This window comes from Haliotis rufescens, unplaced genomic scaffold (genome assembly GCF_023055435.1).
Source record: "Haliotis rufescens isolate VD_foot unplaced genomic scaffold, xgHalRufe1.0.p SCAF_11, whole genome shotgun sequence".
NCBI lineage: Eukaryota > Metazoa > Mollusca > Gastropoda > Lepetellida > Haliotidae > Haliotis > Haliotis rufescens.
In genome coordinates this window covers 10,796,881-10,824,762 of record NW_025963791.1, presented here as the reverse complement: position 1 = coordinate 10,824,762, position 27,882 = coordinate 10,796,881, and the positions used below count along the sequence as shown (strand labels likewise).

Below are 27,882 nucleotides of genomic sequence, written 5' to 3'. Positions count from 1 at the left end.
CTGTACATCACTTGCTTAATAACGGTGTTGGAACCTACACCGAAACGTCGCTCCTAATTGTAATAAAGAAGTTGTTCATCCATATATCTTATTCTCACTCAATTCCAATTCACTCTTAAATATAATGAACCACAAGAGAAACGTCACCCCAAGTAACATTGCATGAAACGTTGTCATTTAATTATCTGGCTAATGTTTGCCAAAGTTTCTAAAATTTAACATTACCTTGTCCGGAAAAATGAAATTTGATGATAAAAAACCCAAAGTAGATGACAATAAAACCAATCGCCCAAACGCATCACGGCAATGGCTATGGTAACCTTATGCACGTGAGTTCCCCAATTTCCTGCCCTATAAAAATACACCCAGATCGGATAACATTCAATCGGTATTGAATTGCTACCACATGCCAAGATTGACAAGAAATCAGCGACACCAATCCCTTGGACGATTGCAGGCTAGACAAACAGCCCGGCAAGTAGCAGATGCATTTCAAGTCCACGTAAAGTCGATATATAGGCTCCAGCTACAGTACCAGACCACCAACACTACAGATGACCGTCCACGTGGTGGAAGACCTAGGGTCACAACCCGACGTCAGGAGCGTCAGATTGTGCGACAACATCTTCAAGATCGCTTTGTTACTGCTGCGGAAACTGTCCGACAAACCATGGGGACACACCAGCGACACATTAGTGTGGACTCCGTGCGTCGACGATTGACGAGCAGACACCTCCACTGTCACAGGCCACACCGAGGGCCAATTCTGACACCACGTCATCGCCGGGACCGTCTTCAGTGGACAACACAGCACCAGCATTGGCGCTACCAGCAGTGGAGAAGAGTCCTCTTCTCAGACGAGAGCCGTTACTGTATCTCAACAGCAGATGGAAGAGAGAGAATCTGGCGACGCCGTGTGAACGTTATTCGGATGCTTGTGTTGTTGAGAGAGACTAATGGGATGGTCCGAGCATCATGGTGTGGGGTGGAATTGGCATTGCACAGAGGATCGGCCCTGTGGTCTTCCAGAACTTCGGTCCAGGGAGAGGTAATGGTGTCACAGCAGCTAGAAACATTGATCAAGTCTTGAGACCACACGCCATACATCATTTGGCACGTCGCCGCAACCACGAGTTTCAGCATGATAACGCCCGTGCCAACACTGCGAGAGCAACAAGAGACTTCCTCCAGCAGAATGACATCAGAACCATGCAGTGGCCTGCCCTCAGTCCCGATTTAAATCCCATTGAGCATCTGTGGGACGAGATTCAAAGACGGCTGAATGACATCCGACCAAGGCCGACAACTGCAGCTGAACTGCGTCAGGCGTTCCTCGGAGTGTGGGCTCAAGTGGCCTTCATCAACCGCTTCATCCACTTAATCGGCACTTAAGACACTTTAATTTCAACCTTTATGATCAGTTTTGACAAGTTTAATCTTTTAAACATTCCATATTATTATATTTCAAGGCATATGCTTTCATTATTACACAATGCAAAAGAGTCAGAAATAATTTCTGATATGCAGGTTATTGTTGTATAATAAGCAGCACCTGTTGAAAGTAGACAGTGATATTTGCATGTCTCTTTCAATTTATTTCATCATCTGGCTTACACGCGACGTTATAGACTGGTGACGTTTGGCTGGGGCAGCTTTTTATGACAAAAAAGCGAAAGGATCCTTTACAAAAGGAAGAGTCTATATTGCAGAAACCTATTTACCCTATATGAATTCAGTTTCAAATGTGTATCTCGATTTATTTAAAAAGACCTAGTCTGACACTCCTTTTTGCAAAATTAGACACATTAAAATCTCAATCTCTTTATTTTTGGATTATCTTGGGCATGAAGTGGGCGATCTACATACCAGCTAAGACCAACGTCATGCGGAAAATCCTTTCTTGTGTCAAAATACCCATGCAAAGTGCATTGTTATCCTTGGTAGAATTTCTTTTCTCTTCCAATTTCCACTTTGATACAAGTTGCCAAACATGATTTATCTGTCTGGGTGGTTTACCAACGAATCTAATTACAAGCTAGGACAAAATTGCTCACATTGGTGCCTTTGGGGATTTGGAATGTACAATGTGATTGGATTAAAAATGGATTTATTATCACCTGCTACAACATGTATTTTATGTCATGAAATAGAACAAATGAATGTATAGACTAATCAATTAATTATCGATACCATAGCCAGCATTATGGCTGACATTTTGAAATAATGAAGTGTATTCCGTGCCAGGAAGATTTCGTGCAGATCACCCTTGTCACTCAGGGATTACTCAGCCATTGGCTCGCTGATATTTTGTACACAGTCTCGTGTCATCATGTAACTATAAGTTGTAGCATGTGATAAAGGCATTGGTAGCATGTTTTATATATGACAAGGACGTCCTTCTTTATAAAAGTATTTACCGAGGGTTATATTCCATATAATTATTCTTGATGTTGGTCAGGTAATGACTTTATCATCTTGCTGCTTCACACAGGTCATTGCGTTCCCGTTTGCCCTGCAACACAGTGCAGTGGACCTGAATAATCTTGGAAGTAAATGGGTAGGACAGGTGCCCGTCAACAACATAGCCAACTACCTTGACCTGTACGGCTTGCTCATAATGGGAGGGATACAATGGCAGGTAACAAATGCTTCACAATGGCTCCAGAGCAGTTAAAGACAAGTTTAGGTTTATTATTTATAGACAAATCTTTGTTCTATTTGTGTTCGTTCATAGTTAAATGCCCCTAGTCATGACCAACTGATTTATAGTAGGTACAGGAAGCTAGGTTTAATTGAAGGTGTGCTTATTGCAATATCCTATTGGTTGAGATGTAAGTGTTCAGTAACTGTTCAAACAATTACATTCCATTATCGGGCAAATAAGTAACCAATGTACTTCAAATTTATAAACATTTTATCAGGTGAACGAAGCTAGTGCGAAACCTCGTGCAGATCAGGGCGAATCACACGATCCAGGCATTCAAAGGGTTGCAGTTGCGATGCATTTTTCCTCATGGCCATCCGTCCCCCCTCAGTAGTCATCACGGATGGCTGTGACTTTCTCCCATCATCTGTATCCAGATCCAGATCCATCTGTATATGTATCCAAATCCTGATATCTGCAAAACTCTGACCTCTTTGACCAGGCGTTTCGACCTTTGAAAGCTTCATACATGTACTTCAGACGCTAGAATTTAGATCCCCAAGGATCAAGATATTGCAAAAGATTACCATTTAAATACTTTGGCGATAAGAGCTTGTAAATGTGCCCGGACATATTAATGTAACATTGTAATGAAATTTAGCTAAAATGATTCAGAACATGATGAAACATTTCTTCACACGGGTTGCATAGCATGACTTGATCACTGAGCATTGAAGACTGTTTCAATTCACTTTGTTTTTTGCCTTGACAATCAAATCAGATTGCTTTTAAGTTATTTACCAAGACAATTAAATCACATTTTTTATTTACCAAGACAATGTGTTTCGTTTCAAATATGAATTATCTATTTCTTGAAAAGTTAATTATTTCAGCGTGCGAGTAAGCTATTAGTACGAGGGGTGGCTGAAAGGTTCTGAGCCTAACTACAAAGGATGCATAGTACACCATTAACAGTTTGCATGTATAAAACGTTCACGGTTACAGTCTGTATTTGTTCCTAATACACTACCAGAGAGCATATCTCTGCAGGCATCAAACCACTATCAAACGGGTCCTCTGTCTTGCTGTAATCCCGCCCCATACAATAAGGCTGCCGCCCCCGAACCCATCCTCTTCCATGACACAATGATTGACGTTACGTTCACCCCGACGTCGGTACACTCGAATCCGTCCATCGCTGTGGCTGAGGTGAAAACGAGACTCGTCAGTGAATAGAACTTGTCCCCACAGCATGGCCGTCCAGCGTAGACGCTGTCTGCACCACTGTAGACGTGCTTGACGGTGGTTTCCTGTCAAAATGGGACGTCTGACGGGTCTTCTGGGGACAATCCCTGCACATCTGAGGCGGCGAAGTACGGTTTGTGAAGATATTAGTCGAAAGCCAGGGATGCTTCTGGCAGTCACTTTTGCTGGCTTGAATCGATTTCGTAGGTGTGTTGTTCGAATCCAGTTGCCTGCCACTCCGAGGATGGTCTCTGACTGCATTCGTCTTTTGCCAACGTTAAATTGTCTTGCAACATCACGTTGACTCGATCCTGCTTCAAGCACACCATTCGCTCGCAGACGCTTATTTTCGGACAGGTGTGGCACTTCGTTATGTTGAATAATTGCGTCATTTTGTTGTTTTTCTGAGTGGTTGTTGTCAGCACGATGCTAAACAATGCATATGAAATCCCGTTAACGCACATATTTTTTATACCCATTTTTGGGTAGTGAAATGCATGGGGCTTGCATAATAGTCAACTTTTGCATGGAATGCATGCTTTTCTGTAGCAGTTGCGTTTTTGTGACGTGATTCCATACATGTACTACAATATTGAAAACCAAACTTTACTTGTTTGAAAAATACACTAAAATATTGGTGTCACAGGAACTTTTGTTGTTGAGTATATATATACCCACAAGGGGTGCAACATTTGATTGTACACGTGATGATAATCAATGTTCCTGTAAAATATATATATCTTTCTTTGAGGTAGAGGAAGTTTCGTTTCAGCTGCACTAAAAGGGGCATAGGCTTCTAACGCGTGTATTTCCAAATATTGAATGCAGATAATATAGTATGTGTGCAAGGTCGACAGATAATGATGCCTTTCGCCGCTTTTTGAGTGCAAAGTACTAGTAGTTAAATAATGTGGAAGTTGAACGCATGATCGATCCGTGCTAGATAAAGATAGGCCTGTTTAAGTGTGCTTAATGCAGTTTAAAACTGAAAAGTAAGATAAGTTCATGCAGCCAAATACTGGGGAAGAACCGACTGTTTTATTTTTTGCGAGAGGGCCTGGATTTAAAATGTATTTGTTCCATCAAATATTGAAAACAATTTACGTTATATCTCACGTTTTATCCCAAAAAGAATTACTGAATGTTACTGAAGTGATACACAAATGCCCATAAACCTGCTACAAGTGTACCAAAATACAAGAATTCAGTACAAGTCATGAAAAATGTAATATTTGTTTGTATGTTTGTTGTTTAACGCCGCACTCAACAATATTTCAGGTATATGACGGTAGTCTGACAATAATCGAGTCTGGACCAGACAATCCAGTGACTGACATCATGAGCACCGATCTAAGCATTTGTTCTATCATAACCATTTTTTATATTGAAAAACATATTTCGAAAATCATTCTGTCTCTGCCAAAAAAGATGAGAGTATCCTGCCCCAACATTGGCACCCATCACAAACACATGAAAAGGTAAATCAATTGTCCACATGAAAAAAGTACTGGAAGCCCTCCTATCCACGTGTCGACCATGAAACCTTTTTCAAGCTTTCCTGAGACTGAGAGCCAGAGTCGTACGACGCTCTTTGAAATCTTGGTAGAATGATCGTGCTCGATTGTACCTGAAAAGTTGTGAAATTTAGGCACTTAAGTCTTGAGCTGCAGAAATATTGCTCGACATAAAGGGAAAGTTCAATACTGAAACACATTACAGAACATGATCCCATGGCTTCCTTCATAAGTTGTTAGTCGCTTGGTCGGCTGGTTTTAGCAACGTGCCCTGAAATCAAAACTTGGATAGCCAGGTGTAACAAGCGCGTTGGTTTATTGCCCATGACTAAGATAGTGCAATGACCTGAATACCATGCCGAGCACGTATGACCCGTCGCTAACCCACACCAGACTTTGAGTGACATGACATACTTATGGGCGCCCTCTTCTCCGAATTTTACTGCTAACAATTCAAGGCTTGGGAACATCCATAAACCCAGACTTACTTTATATTTTTTGCTTACAAATTGAAATAGTTTTGAACAACTAAACAATAACTCAGAGCTGAAAGAACCCCCTCATGATCCCGATTTACATTTATTGTTCTTGTAAATGCTCAGCCACACAAATAGGTATGTATCTACAAATGGATCAAAGCTCCTAACACGTCTCTTTCAACGCTTGGGTGCAGAGTCGACAGGTAATGATGTTTTTCGCCGTTTTTTTGGTGCAACGAATATAGTTGAATTGTGTGGACATCGACGCATTCACGACATAGTTGGTTGATCTGCTTATATGTCTTCTTACAACCTCAAATCCTGAAAAGACATGATTCAGCCTTTTGGTATTCCTCAATATTAAATTGTTGAATGGATGTCCTGGAAAAGTAGGTCCCCCAACATTGTAGAAAGAAACTCCAACCATACTCCCCTGTCCGAATGTAAAATGATTATCCCCTTTCCTCTTACCTAGAATAGCTGAGCAATATTTTCTGAATACCACATCATTGTGGCACTGTTTATCGTATTTGAATAATGTTAAAACCCCAAATGTTTATATTTGCATACCATCCATATATTTGTAACCTGAAAAAAGTAAGATGTGCCAAAGAAAAATCGAAATTTACATACCTTACTCGATTTTACATTCCGCCGTCCACACCTTTACAATATATATATATATATACATTGTCGTGGTTACCGTCTTCATCATCCTTCTCGCCATCAGGATCTATGCAGGATGAAGAAACACTCAATCAAATAGTGCGAATGCAATCCTTTTAGTCAATCGATAGGGATTCAAGTAACTCTTTCCTTTAACATGTTTGATCGCCTTAAAGAATCCGTAAAATATGTGTGTTGTTTGATCATTGTGCTATTGCGCTGTTTAGTCGGACAATTCCAGTCAGGAAGAAATTTCCCGACGCCACCCTGAAAATCACATTCACGGCAGCTGTGAGGTAATCATTGTCCTCATACATGATATGTAAATATCATGATATGTAAATCTTAACCTTTGAGTTTTGTCACGTGTGTGTGGTGACCTCACACTGATCCTCACATGGGAGATCTCTTTGGTCAACGGAAGAGGAGGACGTTTCAGTCCACAGGTATTGTTAGGCTTCACATGTGATGATAATCAATTTGAAAATGTTCCTGTAAAATATATATTACTTTCTTTGAGGCAGAAAAAAATTTCTTTCAGCTGCATTAAAAGGGACATAGGCTTCTAATGCGTGCAGTTCCAAATCTTGAACGCGGATAATATAGTATGTGTGCAACGTCGAAATATAATGATGCCTTTCGCCGCTGTTTGTGTGCAAAGTACTAGTAGTTCAATAATTTGGAAGTAGAACGCACGATCGATCCATGTGAGACAAAGATAGGCCTGTGTATGTGTGCTTAATGCAGTTTAAAACTGAAAAGTAAGATCAGTTTATGCAGCCAAATACTGGAGATGAACCGACAACTGCGAGAGGGCCTGGACTAAAAATGTATTTGTTCCATCAACTATTGAAAATAATAATATTTGCCTCAGGTATAATTTCCACAAAGTAAACTGCTTACTGAATGTTACTAAAGTGATGCCCATAAATCTGCTTCAAGTGTACCAAAATACAAGAATTCAGTTCCAGTCATGAAAAATGTAATATTTGTTTGTTTGTTGTTTTAGACCACACTAGCAGTATTTCAGTTATATGACGGCGGTCTGTAAATATTCGAGTCTGGACCAGACAATCAAGTGACTGACATCATGCGCACCGATCTTTGCAATTGGAATACGATTACATGCAACAACCAATTAAGCGACCCTGACCACCCGATCCCGTTAGACGCCTCTGACATAAAATGTTGGGATTTCGGGTTAGAATAAATCCCAAGCAACCTAAGAGGCGACAAAACTGGATTGGGTAACTTGACTGATTGGTTGTCATACCCAGGCGTTGTAGATCATTGCTTGTAATATCAATTAATGGGTTGTCTGGTCCAGCGAAAAACAACAAAACCAAGAAAACTATTGTAATATGATATGGACGCAAATTGATTTTTTTCCATCATAACTATATTTTGATATGGAAAAACATATTGCGAAAAACATTCTATCCCTAACAAAAAAAACCTACCCTCCTCCAAATCCACCCCTCCAGTATGGGGAATTGTATGTCCCTGACCGAGAATAATTTTGAAATATCTTCTTAAATTACCTTGTGAGTCATGCATCACCGTTACACTGTTTATTACATTTCATTTTTAATAAAAATGCTCATGATATATTTTTTGTAACTACATGACAAATTTTATTTTACATTCCACCGTTGATGTTTGTTAACGCATAGTATTACCCGTTATTCGTTGAAGGTTCTCCGCCATGGCTGTCAACATACCTGGTATCGTTGTCGTCGTAATCTTCTACATCCTCATCCTCGCCATCGGCATCTACGCAGGAAGGAGAACCACCAAATCAAAAAGCGCAGATGAAATCTTTTTAGCCAATCGACAGATGGGATTCCTCGTATCTTTGTTTTCTTTAACAGGTATGAAATCGGCAAGGCAAACATACAGCCAGTTTACAAAGATAACCTTATTACCATACGAGGACTGGTCAAAAAGATCTTAGTCTAACAAAGAAAACCAACAATTGTGAGAGTGTTTTTTATTATATTTTTCAACATAATTTTCAATACACTTCTCATATCGATAGTGAAGTTTTTCAATTCCAGTCAGGAAGAAATTTCCTGACGCCATCCTGAAAAACACATTCACGGCAGCTGTGAGGTAATCATTGTCCTCATAACGCTTTCCACGAAGGTGTTCTTTCAGTTTAGGAAACAGGTGGAAAAATCACTTGGTGCCAGGTCTGGTGAGTATGTAGGTTGAGGAAGCTCCTCGAACCAACAATGTCGTACAGCGGCCCTTGCAAGTCGAGAGGTGTGAGAAGAGGCGTTATCATGAAGGAAGAGCACACCAGCAGTCAGCATTTCTTTGATAGAATCTCTCAGGCGATGAAGCAAATCAATATAGTTAGTTAGTCTTTTGACTACTTTGACTGGTTCACTTTTTTTAAAAACAATTTCCACCAGCCCTCGTATGTAACAACTATTGAAATAGATTGTGAAGAGTGAGACTGACGGTCAGGTGTAGAAGCAAATATAGTTCTGCGGATTGGCACCATCTCTTCTTCAACTATATGCTTCTATACATTTTATGACCTCGTCACTACCTTAAGCGGTCACGCAAGTAGTATCTCGCGCAAATGTGACGTGACGTCAGGTAGCCAGTTCACAGCACAAAGAGAGCACTTGATACCACTGACAACCAACTACAGAAATAATTAGTGCAAATAGCTGGAGGCAAATATAGTTCTGCTGATCGTTCCATTGACACGGACTTTGTCAAAGTCATAGTTTGTTATGACACGCTCATCTGAAAAATCTGCTAATTATTGGCACATTCTCTATGTGCGTATATTCATGATATCACCTCTTCATTCCTTTAAGTCGTGGGGCAAGTGGTGTCTCGAGCAAATGCTCTGGAGATATTGTGACCTATTTGAAATTCACATTCACAACACACTTTCACTGTCTAATGTCCATCATGGTAATTGTCATGTGGAAACCGTCACGTCAAGATGCTTGAGCCCTATAAGTAAATTCGTTCAGGTCTATTTGTAGGTCAATGTATTACTTTATTTATTACAAAATATTGTTGGTTTTACAGCAACCAACGTTGGAGGAGCTTATGTAAACGGTACGGCTGAAATAGTCTCCTCCAGCGGAGTTCTGTGGGCACAGGCGCCAATTGGCTACTGCATCGGTCTTTTTATTGGTAATTAAGATTTTCCACAAACCTTCAAAACTCTTTGCCGAGGCTATTTAATGTTTTCAACCTTCAGATGTACGAACATGATAAATGCTCCCCATCCCTTTGGTTCTGACGTTTCTACGTAAATACCATCAAAATATGACTTCCTGTTATGCCCAATCTATACCGAATAATTCACTGGAATGTAAGCATTCATGAAATCAATAAGCCCCAAACTGTTCAGTTGGGTATAACGCCATTTTGGAACAGTATTCACTTATGCCATCATGATGTAAAAGGTGAGGTGAAATGGGGTTTAACGTCGCGTCCAAGATTATTGCACCTACATAGCGACGTGCATGCACGTGTGTGTGTGTGTGTGTGTGTGTGTGTGTGTGTGTGGCTGCTTGTGCTAATGCGGACTGATGCCGATTTATAGTGCCAGCACACTGAGATACCATGCCACATGAATACCCCACTCAGACACACTTTACTGACTCCGAGCCGACCAGTTTTAGTCCCTTAATGCCGAGCGCCAGAGAAGGTCACAACAAGTACCATCTTTTTACGTATTTTGGTATGATGCGGCCGGGGATCGAACCCCGGACCTTCCGCTCCCTGGGCGGACGCTCTACCACTAGACCACGGATGCGGTCCGTGATGTAAAAGGAACGTGATGCAGGTATAAGGCGTCTATAATTTATATGAAACACACGAGCATTAGTATGGTTCTGACACATCCAGAAACATTATCAGGCAAAAACGGGATTCAAATCAACAAGCATAGGTTTTTGGCACCACTAAGGGACTCAAGTCTGCACAGCAAATTCCGGCGCTTTAGACGACTGAGAAATCCGTTTAACCAGTTTAAATTCCCTGGTTCAGATGACGAAGGCTTTACACTGCATTAAACCGTAAGTGTTGTTGTGTTATACCTACTCGCATAGACCTCTTCAACGAGTTCAAACTTGATGGAAGCAAAAAACGCATACCAACATTTAAATCTATAGAAAATGACGTCAATATGGCCAAATGGCACTTTTTGTTAACAGAAAACTGTCCTTTAATTCTTTGATCCCTCTTCGCCTAGGCGGATGGTTCTACGGTCCAAAGATGCGACGAGCTGGATACGTTACAATGTACGATCCCTTCCAGGAGAAATATGGGGCCAAGGCAGGGGCTCTCATGTGTATCCCTGAATTCGTGGGGGACATCTTCTGGACGGCAGCAATTCTTTCGGCTCTAGGTATAGTTTCCAGGTTGCCCACACTGAGTCCATGTCATGGTTACTTTATGAGAGAATGGAAGTTGCTTCACCTCACAGTCAGTCATATTCCGGCTAGCCACTTTTCGATGGCCTGTACATAATCGAGTTTTTGCTATGCTAACAAGTGATTGACAGCATAAAAAAACTCCATGGGAACGGTGATGCAAAATAAGCCAGTTATCACATAATAAACACCTTAAAATAAGATGTTTAGTGCTAAAATATTTTCATCAGAGTTTTTTTTATGACCAGGGTCAACTATGTCAATTATCATGGATCTGGACAAGACCACGTCTATTGTTGTATCCGCCTGCATTGCTGTCATCTATACATTCCTGGGTGGTCTGCGTTCCGTTGCTTATACCGATGTTGTCCAGCTCGCCTTTATTGGGATAGGGCTGGTAAGGATATTGAACGAATTATTCTCAAAGTATGACCTTATGCTAGGCGTACATTTTTCTCGTCCTGGAGTAATATTTACGACCCGGGAAGATCCGGGTAAGAATTGGTCTTCAGCAACCAACGCTTGTCGTAGGAGGCGACTAACAGGGTCGGGTGGTCAGGCTCGCTGACTAGGATGATGCATGTCATCGTATCCCAGTTGTGTGTGGGTCGATGCTCATGATATCAATAACTGGATTATCTGGTTCAGACTCGATTATTGACAGACCGCCATCATATAGCTGGAATATTGCGGCGGTAAACAACATACAAACAAACAAGTAATATTTACATTTTGTTCAATCAATGCTGTAAGAACAAATGTTAACTTACCAGGTTAATTACGTTCATTTCTATTCTGAAGGTAGCTCCTTTTGTTGAAGGTAAATTTGACCATTTTCTCTATCTGTGCAGTTTAAACTAGTTCGGACGTACGCGTTCATGATTACACAATGCTGAAGGGTCAGGATTATTTCTGAAATACAAGTTATAACACTGTAGTATAATATTTCAACCCCGTTTGACTGGTATAGAATTATGCCTGCACATAAATATCAATATATCAAATTTTCAAATGTTTAATAACACCTGTACCAGGTTATGGTTGTGAAATATGGGGGTTTATGGAAGCCCCAGTAGTTGAAAGCGTACATCTGAAATTTATTCAGCAAATATTACGTGTTAAAAGTTCAACACCATCAGCTTTTTTATATAATACACATTAGAAAATGCGTTCCACAAGCCAGAACAAAAGACATTGGTTACCCTGATTAGAGATGTATTATATCGGTATGGCTATGGTCATGTATGGTTGGCATCGGAAATATTAGACGAGACAGGGTTCATATGTGAATTTAGGCAAAGAGTAACAGATATTCATACACAAATGCGGAGAAACCAGTTAATTTCACCAAGTGAAACACGGCTATATATGATTTAAAACATTCTCTATCTATTGAAAGATATTTATCATTAATAGATGTAGTTAACTATAAAGTAGCTCCAGCACGTTTTCGGTTGAGTTTCACATTCTCTAAAGATTGATTAAGAAGGGAATGTGGCCAAATCCAAAGGTATCCTTGGTAAAACGTGCATGTCCCTTTTGCAGTGATGACCTAGAAGGTGAGAATTATGTTGTTTTAATTTTTCAATGTGAAGTTTACACGATATACAGCTTTTCCATTGGACGAGAGGTCGGTCACATGACCGCGAAATTGTCGTTCATAAGTGTATGAACGGCTCAATTTGACGTTCATACGTTTTTTCACGTGACCGTGTTCTTGAAATGACGTAAACACTGACGGACTAGTTCCACATTCCTGCGGAAACCCCTGGGAATTCCCTAGCACGAATACATACAGGAGCGTTCTTTCTGATCATTTAGACCATTTAAACTTGAACTCGGTATTTCAGTATACATTGAAAAATGTCAGAGAGTTTGACGTTCATAACCGTTTTGCCCTCACTCTATGAAGGTTCATACTCCAATGAACTCACACAAAGTGAAAGTCAATTCTCAAATGGTGTGTCCTCAATATCTAACGCTGAAGCGTCGTTATCTTACTATTTGTAAGAAGAAGTATCCAAACATGTTGAAATCTGGTAATCTATTGCAGGATGGATCTCAGGAAATTGTTTACAAATTAGCACAATCCGTGTATCCTATTCTAGAAATTAAACAATGATATTATATAACCTGTCCATGAAAATATTGTCTGCCACCGAAGGTCTTTACGAGATAAATGAGTTTGGGGTTGGGATTGGGAGGGATATTGATGGCTGTCTGTTGTACCAACATATTTTTGTTTTAATTTTAAAAGTTTTAAATCAAATTATATTTAATTACCCTGCCTTGTACTCGGCATTAAGGGGATAAAACAAGGACTTAAAACAAGGACACACGCGACGGTAAACCCCATTTCGCCTCACTTCTTCATTTTGGTGAGCATAATTTGTATAATACATGTATGATACTTTATACAGGTCATTGCGTTTCCGTTTGCCTTGCAACACACTGCAGTGGACCTGAATGAACTTGGAAGCAAATGGGTAGGACAGGTGCCCGTCAACAATATAGCCAACTACCTTGACCTGTACGGATTGCTCATAATGGGAGGGATACCGTGGCAGGTAACGAATGCTTCACAAACAGAGCAATACTTTATAACCTTATCAAATTAGTTCAGTCAGTCTCACTCAAACCGAATCCAAATAAAATACTTCTCGTAACACACCGCCCCCTCTGAATCAGCAATCAAGGATAAGGATAGCACAACAATAGCAGTCACGACTTTGTCAATTCATGTAATTGCGAAAGCCTAATGATGCCACTTTGGTACCATATTTTTTGCAAATCAGAATTTCTCGTTATTTCTATAGATTATATTCTCGTTACTTCGATTATTTTCTCGTTACTTCGATTATGTTCTCGTTATTTCAAATTTGTTTCAAAAACCTCAAATTTCCATTATTTTCTCGTTAATTGAAAACTTTAAATTTCGAGTTTGTTTCTTGTATTGTCGTTATTTCAAGTATATTTCAAAAACTCGAAATTTAGATTATTTTCTTGTTATTTCAACTTTATTTCAAAACCTCGAAATTTCGAGTTTGCTTTCGTTACTTCGATTATTTTCTCATTATTTCAATTATTTACTATACATTTCGATTATTTTCTCGTTATTTCAAAACTCGAAATTGCGAGTCTTCCGCGTTTTTTCTATTATTTAGTCGAAATTTCGAGTTTTTTCTCGTTACTTCGATCATTTGGGCGTTTTGGTTGTGTAGTGGTTAAAACGTTTGCTCGTCACGCCGAAGGTCCGGGTTCGATTCCCCACATGGGTATAATGTTACTGTGAAGCCCATTTTTGGTGTCCCCCGACGTGATATTGCTGGAGTATTGCTAAAGGCGGCGTAAAACCATACTCACTCACTTAATACTTCGATTATTTTCTCGTTATTTCAAGTTAATTCAAAAACGTTCAAGTTTTATTTAAAAAAAATACAATTATGGTACCAAAGTGGCACGATTAGGCTTTCGTATATATCTAAGCAACTAACTTCACACAATAATGCCATGCCGTGTGCGTACCAAAATATTCGCGAACATGGTAAAATAGTTGTTTATAAGAGAGATGTTGACAAATTGAACACATATCATTGAAACACGTTTCAATTCAATTTAATTTGTATCATAAGTCATTTTGTTACTAAACCAATGTAGCAGATATCTTTCATATTTACAGCTGCTTTTTTATCAACGTGTGTTCAACGTACTGTTACAGCCCTTTTATCAACGTGTGTTTAACGTAGTGTTTGAGATCTTTTATCAACGTGTGTTTAACGTACTGTTTGAGATCTTTTATCAGCGTGTGTTTAACGTACTGTTTCAGCCCTTTTATCAACGAGTGTTTAACGTACTGTTTCAGCCCTTTTATCAACGAGTGTTTAACGTACTGTTTGAGATCTTTTAACAGCGTGTGTTTAACGTACTGTTCCAGCCCTTTTATCAGCGTGGGTTTAACGTACTGTTCCAGCCCTTTTATCAGCGTGGGTTTAACGTACTGTTCCAGATCTTTTATTAGCGTGTGTTTAACGTACTGTTCCAGCTCTTTAATCAACGAGTGTTTAACGTACTGTTTCAGCCCTTTTATCAGCGTGTGTTTAACGAACTGTTCCAGATCTTTTATCAACGTGTGTTTAACGTACTGTTCCAGCTCTTTAATCAACGAGTGTTTAACGTACTGTTTCAGCCCTTTTATCAGCGTGTGTTTAACGAACTGTTCCAGACCTTTTATCAACGTGTGTTTAACGTACTGTTGCAGCCCTTTTACCAGCGTGTGTTTAACGAACTGTTTCAGATCTTTTATCAACGTGTGTTTAACGTACTGTTTCAGCCCTTTTATCAACGTGTATTTAACGTACTGTTCCAGATCTTTAATCAGCGTGTGTTTAACGTACTGTTTCAGCCCTTTTATCAACGTGAGTTAAACGTACTGTTCCAGATCTTTTATCAACGAGTGTTAAACGTACTGTTCCAGTTCTTTTTTCAACGAGTGTTTAACTTTCTGTTTCAGCCCTTTTATCAACGAGTGTTGGCTTGTCGGACCCCTGAAATTGCTCGGAACTCCTTGATGATATCCGCCGTCTTGTGTCTGCTGTTCGCAGTACCTCCTGCCATCATCGGAGTGGCAGGGGCAGCGGCAGGTCAGAACTACACACACAATGACAAACACGAACAGTAGCATAGAGTCAAAGATGATCACGAAACAAAGAGCTCCATGGCTCAAACTATGTGTGTTTTGGAAGGAAGATACATATTTAGGGAAGAGGTAGGCCAAACTATCCAAACACTGACAAAGATGAACATTGGCTTTAAATTAATAATGATGGTTAGGAGATCATACGCACACGGTTCGTAATGCATTTGTATCAGTTTGTATCTTGTTATACACTGTAGTCCAGATGTACATGATAAGGTAAGATAGATAACACTGTATTATCCCGAAGGAAATTTGGGTTGTATCAGCACAAGGTCTCAGCATATTTATAAAAACACATGCAAATGAATTAGAACATCAAAAACGTTAACAACATTTAATGTGGCGCTAGCGAATAAATGTTCAACATTTATTCAACTCAAAACTTATTATATAACCTGGTACTAGATGGTATGAATAAATCCGGCGTGAGTATATATATCATAACGGCCTTTATTGCCCATAGGGATAGCAATAACCGAGTTCATACTCATACAAATCGTATGTGCACTGGTGCAAATATCACTTCATGCGCATCAGTGTATTGTTTACGTCATCCCGACGGCAGTGTTACGTCGTCGGATTGTATGCTAGATACGGCATTATAACTGATGATAGTTGACGTCATTCGACAATTGTGGTTTTCGGAGACGGCGGCCGTGATCGGTGAACTTTTCTAAAGGGTAGCTTAAATGTATTAAGAAATATTAAAGAAATTATTACCCTCGTATGTGTGTCCCACTGATTTTACAAAACTCGTGTATGAATTCAAGTATTAGCGCTCGGGAAGTACAAGAATTCTTACACTCGTTTCGTAAAATTTGTATGTCACATAATAATCTCTTTATATATGATTGACCCGTGAAGATTCGGGGTAGAATAGGTCTTCAGCAACCCATGCTTGTCTGTAAAGGCGACAATGCTTGTCGTAAGAGGCGACTAACGGGATCGTGTGGTCAGGCTCGCTGACTTGGTTGATGCATTTCATCGTATCCTGAAAGCGTGGATCGATGCTCATGATGTCATTCACTGGATTGTCTGGTCCACACTCGATTATTTACAGACCGCCATCATATAGCTGGAATATTGCTGAGTGCTGCGTTAAACAACAAACAAACAAATTATATATGAGTGCGTCTTGGTCAGACTTACCAGTGACTGAACTAATTAGCAACGTGCCTCGCCATAAAGGAACAAAGGCACTCGAATGTCCCAGCCTGACCAATCATTTTTTCAGTTGTTTCTTACAACAAGCAATAGTTGTTGACGAGTTTGCATGTTAAAGAAGGATACTTTATGTTGGCGCAAATGCTAACTGTTCAGCATATTTAAAACAAACATTAGCTTTGCGCCGTGTATGAGTGAGTGAGTGAGTGAGTATGGTTTTACGCCGCTTTTAGCAATATTCCAGCAATATCACGGCGGCGGACACCAGAAATGGGTTTCACACATTGTACCCATGTCGGGAATCGAACCCGGGTCTTCGGCGTGACGAGCTAACGCTTTACCCACATGATTGAGTGTTTATATCAATGACATTCTATCATGTTAAATATGATCTCCTTATCGACAATAGATTTAGATGAAATCTTTTAGTGAAAAAATGTGTGTTTCTCCACACAGCCAATGTGGTGGAGGCAATGTCAGTGGCTCTATAATCAAGGTTTAATGCACAGTATCATCCTTCAGATAAAACAAGGAAAGAAAGGCCCACATTATAAAGCCTGAATAAAATGGCCTTGCTTTGAAGCGAGGTTTCTACTTAATCTAAAACATATATGTACTGTTGCAAAATGACGTGTTTTGTTTTGATTAATTAGCGCCCTCCTCAAGGGTGATAACCGAACTTACAACATGTGGGTCACGAATGTGATGAACCTTACGCGGCGATGCAAAACTGTAAATCGAGGCTCGCTCCCCATCTGACCTCGGCACGACCCACCGAAAAAACTACACCCTAGTTAAGTGATACAATATTGTTCTCTGTCTTCATTCGTTTCAGATTAGATCCAGATTGTTTAAGCCCTCTTCAATATCTCAACACCATTCTTATAAAAAAAAGTCTTCAGCAACCTATGCTTGTCGAAAGAGGCGACTAACGGGATCGGGTGGTTAGGCTCGGTGACTTGGTTGATACAGGTCATCGTATTCCAATTACGTAGATAGAAGATCCGGGGTAGAATAGGTCTTCAAAAACCCATGCTCGCCGTGAAAGGCGACTTTGCTTGCCGTAAGAGGTGACTAACGGGATCGGGTGGTCAGGCTCGCTGATTTGTTTGGAGCATGTCATTGATCCCAATTGTGTGGATCGATTCTCATGATATCAATCACTGGACTGTCTGGTCCTGACTCGATTATTTACAGACCGCCGTCATAAAGCTGGAATATTACTGAGTGCGGCGTAAAACAACAAACCAACCAACCAACGTAGACAGATGCTCACTGATGTCAGTCACGGGATTGTCGATCCCGACTCGTTTATTTACAGTGCGGCTGGAATATTACTGAGTGTGGCGTTAAACATCAAACAACCAAAACAAATCATGTAAAAAATATTTCAGATTGGAATCAAACCACGTACCCGAATGATGTACCTCTGACCCCTGATCAGCTTCCATATATTCTGCCCCTGGTGCTCCAGTACATGTGTCCACTCCCCGTATCTGTCATCGGTCTCGCTGCCATCTCTGCTGCTGCCATGTCATCTGCCGACTCCACCACTCTCTCCACTGCTTCCATCTTCGCTAACAACTGGTACAAGGGACTCTTCCGGACTCAGGTGAATATCAGGATGGGTCATGAAAATACAAGCGACGAAACCATTTCCATGATCATAAGAAACATCTCCATTGTGCATTATACGATTCCGACGATATCACAAGCATGTGTTTATGAATCACTATCAAATAGTGTGAAAATAGTGTGTTCGAGAAAACTAAGTTTGTAGCAATAATGAATTATAAAACGAAAAATGATCATGACACTCTAACCCTTCTGTTGCTACCTTACAGGCATCTGACAAGGAGCTGATATGGGTTCTACGGTTAACAGTGGTGGTAGCGGGAGGCCTTGGTACGGTTCTTGCTATTACCTCCACCACAGTTTACGGCCTCTATGTCATGTCTGGTGACCTCATGTACGTCATTCTCTTCCCCCAACTGACCTGCGTCCTCTTCGTGAAGATTTCCAACACCTATGGAAGTCTAGTCGGCTTCTTCCTCTCTATCGGTCTACGTCTTCTCTGTGGCGAGAATCTTTTACGAATGCCTGTTTTGATCCAATTACCGCTCTACAGCGAGTCAGAAGGGCAACTGTTTCCCTTCAGAACTTGCATCATGGCTGTCAGTTTCCTGGCAATTGTTCTGGTTTCATTTCTAACCGAGACAGCATTCAAGAGAGGATGGATAACAGAAAAGTACGATGTATTAAAATACTTCACCCAAAATGTAGAGACACTCAGACTTCAAAAACTGAACAAGATAGATATTATCCGCCAGAATCAGGCTTTGATAGCTGATGGAAAATCAGACACAGACATCTTATGAAACATTCGTTGTAAGCAGAGTGCCTTAATGCTGTCTGGGAGAAGGTAGCAGAACGTCATTGATCTGCGAAAACAGGTATCTTTTATAACACTCAAGACATATTGATTCATTGACATTATTGTGATTATTTAGACATCTTTAATTGTCCTTAAATTGCATTACAAATTGCTCTTGTATGTCCTGTTTTGTGAATTCTTTATAGCAATACAATGTCTTCAAGTCCAATACATCAGCAATGCTGTTTTTATTTCAGCCATCACCGGTGTTTGGCGTTGAAGTCATCTCCCTCTACAATAGACACATCACCAAACTCAGTTAATATGGATTCAAAACGCTAAATAATCGCAACAACACCTCCAGAAGGGCTCCTTTTACATGAGATTTTATATCATTCGCTGTGCAGAGTTGCTGTCCTTTGGGCACGACAGAAACCTATGATTGTGGGTTCGAATCCCGGTTCGCCCCGATTAGGTTTCTAGGTTTTTAGGTTTGTCAGCACCATACCCGCGCTCGTGGGTTTCACCGAAGTGGTAAACGTCTGAGACCTGCATCACTTCAGGCTTTCCTCCAACATTAAGCTGACACGCCGCGATATAACTGGAATAATGTTAAAAGCGGCGTTAAACCTAACTCACTCACTCACTCACTCACTACATGCTTACCATTCCTACAGTAGCCACCCGTGTTACACTGTTTAGGATCCGGCAACACTTTCCTTTAACTTTGTTTCCTGGTTAGTTTACTGGAAATTCCGAAGCTTTCAATCTTCTGGTTCGGCTGAAGACCAGAGGCAAGGAAATCTCCTGAGATCTAACCCAGGCGTACCAAAAGAAAACCAACAATTGGCTCCCAAAGTATGGAATAGGTGCACACTTTAAACAGAAATACATGTATGTGTTTTATAGTCTACATCTCACTCGCGCCATTAGTCCCTTTCCTTAAACTGTAGAGAACCATATTATGCTTGCGAGTTTGTTGTACCATTAGCTCAATATTGTCCTGTAGATCAACATCCTAGACCACATCCTAATTTCTGTCGAGTCTATCTGCAATTGCGTCCAAGACCAAACGAAGTATGTTGACCCGTGAAGATCCGGGTTAGACTAGGTCTTTAGCAATCCATGCTTGTCGTGAGAGCTCTAGGCGACTACACTTGTCGTAAGAGTCGACTGATGGCATCGGGTGGTCAGACTCGCTTACTTGGTTGATGCATGTTGTATCCCAATTGCGTGGATCGATGCTCATGACAACAATCACGGGATTGTCTGGTCCCTACTCGGTTATTTACAGACCGCCGTCATGTAGCTGGAATACTGCTAGTGTGGCGTTAAACAACAAACAAACGAAGTATGTTTTGTTGATTCTTTTCTTCTTCAATGCGAGACTGCATTTCTCTTACAGCATCCTTGATCATGAAAATAACTTAAGTCTATATTTTGTCTAAACTCTAAAAGACGACAGCTGTGTTTACAAATAATCCGACTTTCGCATCTCTCTTGACTGAAGAGTTCCCGCGATTACCGTCGAACGCCTAAACGTGCACGCGTCCCCATGAGGACGGTATCAGACTGAGACTAAGATTTTGCTGCGGTCATTTTATGATCCAGGTTTAGACCGAATCTTAGCTGAATAAAAACATAAATCAAAAGTCGTGCTCAGCAAAATGTAAGCTATGATTAATTTTATGATCCCGGGGCCCGGTATTTGTCTTGTTATCTCTGATGTCTCAAGATGTCACTTTTAACTGATCGAAACTCTCGTAAAATGTCATCCTGTACACGACTGAACTCATATTTCTCCACAGTTTTATATGGATTAGGGTAACGGATTACATCAAAATAGACACACTATAACCTACTGTGAAAATATTGGCTAGTTACCGGTAACATGACAAGTGTTGTTGCTAGAAAACCTACGTCCAAAGTGACAAGGTAAGGATATTAAGATATATGGATGGACAAATTCAATATGACAACAATGCAATGTGAGCATCGTTTCGGTGAAGATTCCAACACCATTACAAAGCAAGTGATGTACAGAGTATGGTGAGAAATATAAACTTAACATTAACAAACAGTTAGAGATAAGTTTACAAGAGTGGTTAAGTAGTCTACAATTAAGTAGAAGGTACGATTTATACTCGGCATGTAAGTTTAGGTTAGAACCCGCGTTGTACATTATAGATCCTTCCTTTGTTTTATATCGTCGTGAGTTGACAACATTCCGTGGATGAGTTTGTTATGGTTTGTCCAGTTTGTAAAAGTCTTTTTTAATATGTCATAAAATACAGTGCGCTGTCCTCCGTGGAAGCAATCAGTCTGTAAGGGTGATTAATATCCTATGTATGCAGCAACCTGATCTCTGATTACATGGGCGGTCGGGTAGCCTAGTGGTTAAAGCGTCCGCTCGTCACGCCGAAGACCCGGGCTCGATTCCTTACATGGTACAATGTGTGAAGCCCATTTCTGGTTTCCCCCGCCGTGATATTGCTGGAATATTGCTAAAAGCGGCATAAAACCATACTCACCCACTCACTCACTCTGATTACATAATATCTTAAAACCCTATACATGTACCGACCTGATCTTATTGCTGTCATATTATATTATATTATGCTTGTACATGGGCTACTGGCCTCAAGTACAGAAATAAAGAATTGAATAACACTGCTTTAAAAAACAAACCCCTGAAACACATACATGTAGCTATGCATAGTGATACATGCACATCCAGGTTGTTAGTATACAACATAGTTATATATAGTGATACATGCACACCCAGAATGCCAGTATACAACGTAGCTATAAATAGTGACATATGCACACACAGGATGTTAGTATACAATGTAGCGATATATAGAGACACATGTACATGTACACACAGGATATCAGTATACAACGTAGCTATATACAGTGACACATGCAAGCCCAGGATGTTACTATAGAAGGTAGCTATATATAATGGTACATGTACACCCAAGATGTCAGTAGACAACGTAGCTATATATAGTGACACATGCACACGTAGGATGTCAGTATACAACGTAGCTATATATAGTGACACATGTACGCGCAGGATGTCAGTATACAGCGTAGCTATATAAAGTGACACATGTACACCCAGGTTGTTAGTATACAACGTAGTTATATATAGTGATACATGCACACCCAGGTTGTTAGTATACAACGTAGCTATATATAGTGACACATGCACACACAGAATGTCAGTATACAACGTAGCTATACTCGTACATCGAGATTGTTAGTATACAACGTAGCTATACACTGTGACACATGCACACCCAGAATGTCAGTATACAACGTAGCTATACTCGTACACCGAGATTGTTAGTATACAACGTAGCTATACACTGTGACACATGCACACCCAGAATGTCAGTACACAACGTAGCTATACTCGTACACCGAGATTGTTAGTATACAACGTAGCTATACACTGTGACACATGCACACCCAGAATGTCAGTATACAACGTAGCTATAAATAGTGACATATGCACACACATGATGTTACTATAGAATGGTACATGTACATCCAATATGTATGTATGCAACGCAGCTATACATAGTGACACATGTACACCCAGGATATAAGTACCAAATGTAGCAATATATAGTGATACATGCACACCGAGGATGTTGGCATACAACGTAGCTATATATATATATAGTGACACATGTACACGCAGGATGTCAGTATACAACGTAGATATATATAGTGACACATGTACACGTATGATGTCAGTATACAACGTAGCTATATATAGTGACACATTTACACCCAGGATGTCAGTAGACAACGTAGCTATATATAGTGACACATGTACACGCAGGATGTAAGTATACAACGTAGCTATATATAGTGACACATGTACACCCTGGATGTCAGTATACAACGTAGCAATGTAAAGTGACACATTTACACCCAGGAGTGAGTGAGTATGGTTTTACGCCGCTTTTAGCAATATTCCAGCAATAACACGGCGGGGGACACCAGAAATGGGCTTCACACATTGTACCCATGTCGGGAATCGAACCCGGGTCTTCGGCGTGACGAGCTAACGCTTTAACCACTAGGCTACCCGACCGCCCCTACACCCAGGATGTCAGTATACAACGTAGCTATATATAGTCATATATGTACACCCAAGATGTCAGTATACAACGTAGATATATATAGTGACACATGTACACGCAGGATGTAAGTATACAACGTAGCTATATATAGTGACACATGTACACCCTGGATGTCAGTATACAACGTAGCAATGTAAAGTGACACATTTACACCCAGGAGTGAGTGAGTATGGTTTTACGCCGCTTTTAGCAATATTCCAGCAATAACACGGCGGGGGACACCAGAAATGGGCTTCACACATTGTACCCATGTCGGGAATCGAACCCGGGTCTTCGGCGTGACGAGCGAACGCTTTAACCACTAGGCTACCCGACCGCCCCTACACCCAGGATGTCAGTATACAACGTAGCTATATATAGTCATACATGCACACCCAAGATGTCAGTATACAACGTAGCTATATATAGTGACACATGTACACACAGGATGTCAGTAGACAACGTAACTATATATAGTGACACATGTACACACAGGATGTCAGTAGACAACGTAACTATATATAGTGACACATGTACATCCAGGATGTCAGTAGACAATGTAGCTATATCTAGTGACGTATGTAAACCCTGGATGTCAGTATACATCATAGCTATATATAGTGACACGTGCACGCCAAGGATGTCAGTGTATGAAATAGGTATACCTGGTGACACCTGTACAGCTAGGATGTCAGTAAACAACGTAGCTATATACAGTTGTACATGCACACCCAGGATGTCAGTATACAAAGTAGCTATATAGTGTGGTACATGCTAACCAAGTATGCCAGTATACAGTGTAGCTATATATTGTGGTACGTGTTCACTTAGGATGTCAGTATACAGTGTAGCTATATATAGTGACACATGTATACACAGGATGTCAGTATGCAACGTAGCTATATATAGAGACACATGTATACACAGGATGTCAGTATACAATGCACCTGTATATAGTGACACATTTACACGCATGATGTCAGTATACAACGTAGCGATACATAGTGACACATGCACACACAGGATGTCAGTAAACAACATAGCTATATATGGTCATACATGTATACACAGGATGTCAGTATATAATGCAGCTATATATAGTTACACATGTACACGAATGATGTCAGTATAGAACGTAGCTATATATAGTGACACAGTGTGCATTATAGGTATAAAAGTTAAACATGTACACCCAGGATGGCAGTATACAACGTAGATATATATAGTGGTACATCCTAACCCAGTATGTCAGTATTCAGTGTACTTATGTATCATGATACGTGTACACCCAGGATGTCAGTATACAATGTAGCTATATATAGTGACACATGTACACCCAGGATGTCTGTATGCAATGTAGCTATATATAGTGACACATGTACAACAAGGATGTCAGTATACAATGTAGCTATGTATAGTGACACATGTACAACAAGGATGTCAGTATACAATGTAGCTATATATAGTGACACATGCACACACAGGATGTCAGTATACAATGTAGCTATATATAGTGACACATGTACAACAAGGATGTCAGTATACAACGTAGCTATATATAGTGACACATGCACACACAGGATGTCAGTATACAATGTAGCTATATATAGTGACACATGTACAACAAGGATGTCAGTATACAACGTAGCTATATATAGTGACACATGCACACACAGGATGTCAGTATACAACGTACTTATACATAGTGACACATGTACCAAGGATATCAGTACACAACATAGCTATATATATTGGTACAAATACATAGGGGATTTCAGTATACAAGGTAGCTATATTTAGTGGTACATGTACGTTTGTATACACAGGATGTCAGTATACAACAAAGCTCTATATAGTGACACATGTTCACACAAGATGTCAGTATACAACGTAGCTATATATAGTGACACATGTACACGCAGGATGTCAGTATACAACGTAGCTATATATAGTGACACATGCACACACAGGATGTCAGTATACAATGTAGCTATATATAGTGACACATGTACAACAAGGATGTCAGTATACAACGTAGCTATATATAGTGACACATGCACACACAGGAAGTCAGTATACAACGTAGTTATACATAGTGACACATGTACCCAGGATATCAGTACACAACATAGCTATATATATTGGAACAAATACATAGGGGATTTCAGTATACAAGGTAGTTATTTTCTAGTGGTACATGTACGTTTGTATACACAGGATGTCAGTTTACAACAAAGCTGTATATAGTGACACATGTTCACACAAGATGTCAGTATACAACGTAGTTATACATAGTGACACTTGTACACCCAGAATGTCGGAATATATTAAAGATATATATAGTGAGGCATGTGCACCGAAGATGTCAGTATACAACGTAGTTATATGTAGTGACACATGTACACACAGGATATCAGTATTGAACGAAACTATATATAGTGAGAAATATACACACAGGATGTCAGTATACAAAGTAGCTATATATAGTGACACATGTACACCCTGGATGTCAGTATACAACGTAGATATATAGCGTGGTACATGTATACACAGGATGTCAGAATACAAGATTGCTATATATAGGGACACATGTACGTATGTAATGTAGCTATATATAGCTATATATAGGGACACATGTACACACAGGATGTCAGTGTACAACGTGGCTATATATAGTGACACGTATACACACGATGTCAGTATACAACGTCGCTATATATTGTGGTATATGTACACATAGGATGTCAGTATACATCGTAGATACATATCGTGATACATGTACACCCAGGATGTCATAATACACTATAGTTATAAATAGTGCCACATGTGCACACAGGATGTGAATATGCAACGTAGCTTTATATAGTGACACGGGTACACCGAGGAATTCGATACACAACAAGGCTATATAAAGTGACACATGTACAAATGACACAGGATGTCACTGTGCAGCGTAGCTATATATAGTGACACATGTACACCCAGGCTGTCAGTACACATCATAACTATATAAAGTGCTACATGTGCACAGCCTTGTTGTCAACACAGAACATTATGTTTTAGACAATGTGTAAAATCAGTCAGCGTGTCAATGGACAATGAAGAGATTTGTCACTTATTTTATAAAATGACTAAAATATTTAGACATTTTAGAAATTGCCTAAATGAATCAGATTTAACACATTGAGTGCAACATGTATATTGGTACGTATTCACATTGGGTGTTAGTGTAGATCATAGCAGGATGCGCATGCGCTTGAATAGCATGTCGCTGAAAAGAATGCTCCGTCACAATCGCGTTAATTATGAGATGAAGTTGTGCAAAAATAATGAAATGTGACCTTGAAGCAACCCGGATTGGGTATATGTGAGTGAATCATGAACATTATTGAGCGTTTTGCTTAAATCAAGTGTAAACAAATGTGAAGGCGAATTTACACAAGTATTGTCACTGCTGATTGACCCAGCGTCCAGGCAATCAACAAACAATGGGCAGCCCGAGCAGGGTCATTGAAGCACTGACCAGTTCTCACAGCAAGGTAGATGGCCTACGATATCCAAAGTGTGGAGGATACACGCATTGACATTTTCAAAGCAATACACAGACGGCTTGGACAACGTGATGGAATGTATTTTGAAAATGAACTGTTTGAAACACACACTGATGATAAAGAAAACGGAACGAAGAGAGGAAGAGTAGACAAGAATAGTCGACGTGATTCCCCAAAATGGACGTCCACCAAAACGTGTTCACAGAGAGCATTCCAGGCAGTCGGTGATTGAGAAATGTGCGTCTGGTGTATATTGCCTATATGACTTTTTTTACAAACACAACCCCCTCCCACATACTGGAAAAGAAACAAGCACTCAGCAATTGCAAGCCCGACCCCCGCCCGATCCACATGGAGACAGTCTGATGGACAAACAACGAGGTAAAGATTTTACTACCCTTATCTATACCACGTCCAATTATCATCCTTTAAATTTCTGTTGTTCAGAAACTCTAAGCATTGTGGCCGGTTTTACACAGTTGATCGTGTTGTTTCCACGGAGACATTCTAAGGTATGAAAAGCGCAGCAATATGCTGTCGAAAAACCACGTGGTGACCAAATTTCCTTTGCACAAGACTGATATTTTTGCAGTCAAGACATATAATTCAACCGATGTCTAATATAATTCAATGTTTAGCGTCATGAAAACATTTGTCCCATGAACCAGCGCGTGTTCCTTCACTCAAAAATCATTTCTTTGTTTTGAAGAACCACAACCGTGTAAATACAAATATCACCAAACGTAAGTTATGCTTTTATTAAATATAATATAATAGACACTGTGATTTCACAAAAAAATACATCAAACATCCGTGTGATAAAACCTGCGCACTTGTCAACACCTACCGTTGGATATTTATGATCAGTCAGATGTGGTGATTGGTAAAAACAATGAGGGTAGGGCTGGGATACTTGTGTTAGGAGGGTCACCTCACCTGTTAGTGATAGCTTGGGGTGTCACTTTACCAATGTAATATAAAAGGACAGGCTTTGGGCACAT

General features: G+C 40.1%; 1 protein-coding gene across 1 annotated transcript; it reads left to right on the top strand.

Moving 5' to 3' along the window:
- Positions 1-6,952: 6,952 nt before the first annotated feature.
- LOC124141204 (high affinity choline transporter 1-like) lies at positions 6,953-19,365 on the top strand. The gene is made up of 9 exons (XM_046509140.2): positions 6,953-6,994; positions 8,244-8,419; positions 9,603-9,710; positions 10,777-10,932; positions 11,206-11,354; positions 13,378-13,524; positions 15,468-15,597; positions 18,212-18,429; positions 18,662-19,365. The coding sequence occupies exons 2-9, from the start codon at positions 8,254-8,256 to the stop codon at positions 19,193-19,195; spliced, it is 1,608 nt and encodes a 535-aa protein (XP_046365096.2). The 5' UTR covers positions 6,953-6,994; positions 8,244-8,253; the 3' UTR covers positions 19,196-19,365.
- Positions 19,366-27,882: the final 8,517 nt, after the last annotated feature.

What these genes read in the sequence shown, in the direction of transcription:
- LOC124141204 (XM_046509140.2), top strand. Translation starts at nt 8,254, where the DNA reads ATGGCTGTCAACATACCTGGTATCGTTGTCGTCGTAATCTTCTACATC. An exon ending in AGCAATTCTTTCGGCTCTAG is followed by an intron (nt 10,933 to 11,205) that starts GTATAGTTTCCA and finishes TTTTATGACCAG; the next exon opens with GGTCAACTATGTCAATTATC. An exon ending in CCTTTATTGGGATAGGGCTG is followed by an intron (nt 11,355 to 13,377) that starts GTAAGGATATTG and finishes TACTTTATACAG; the next exon opens with GTCATTGCGTTTCCGTTTGC.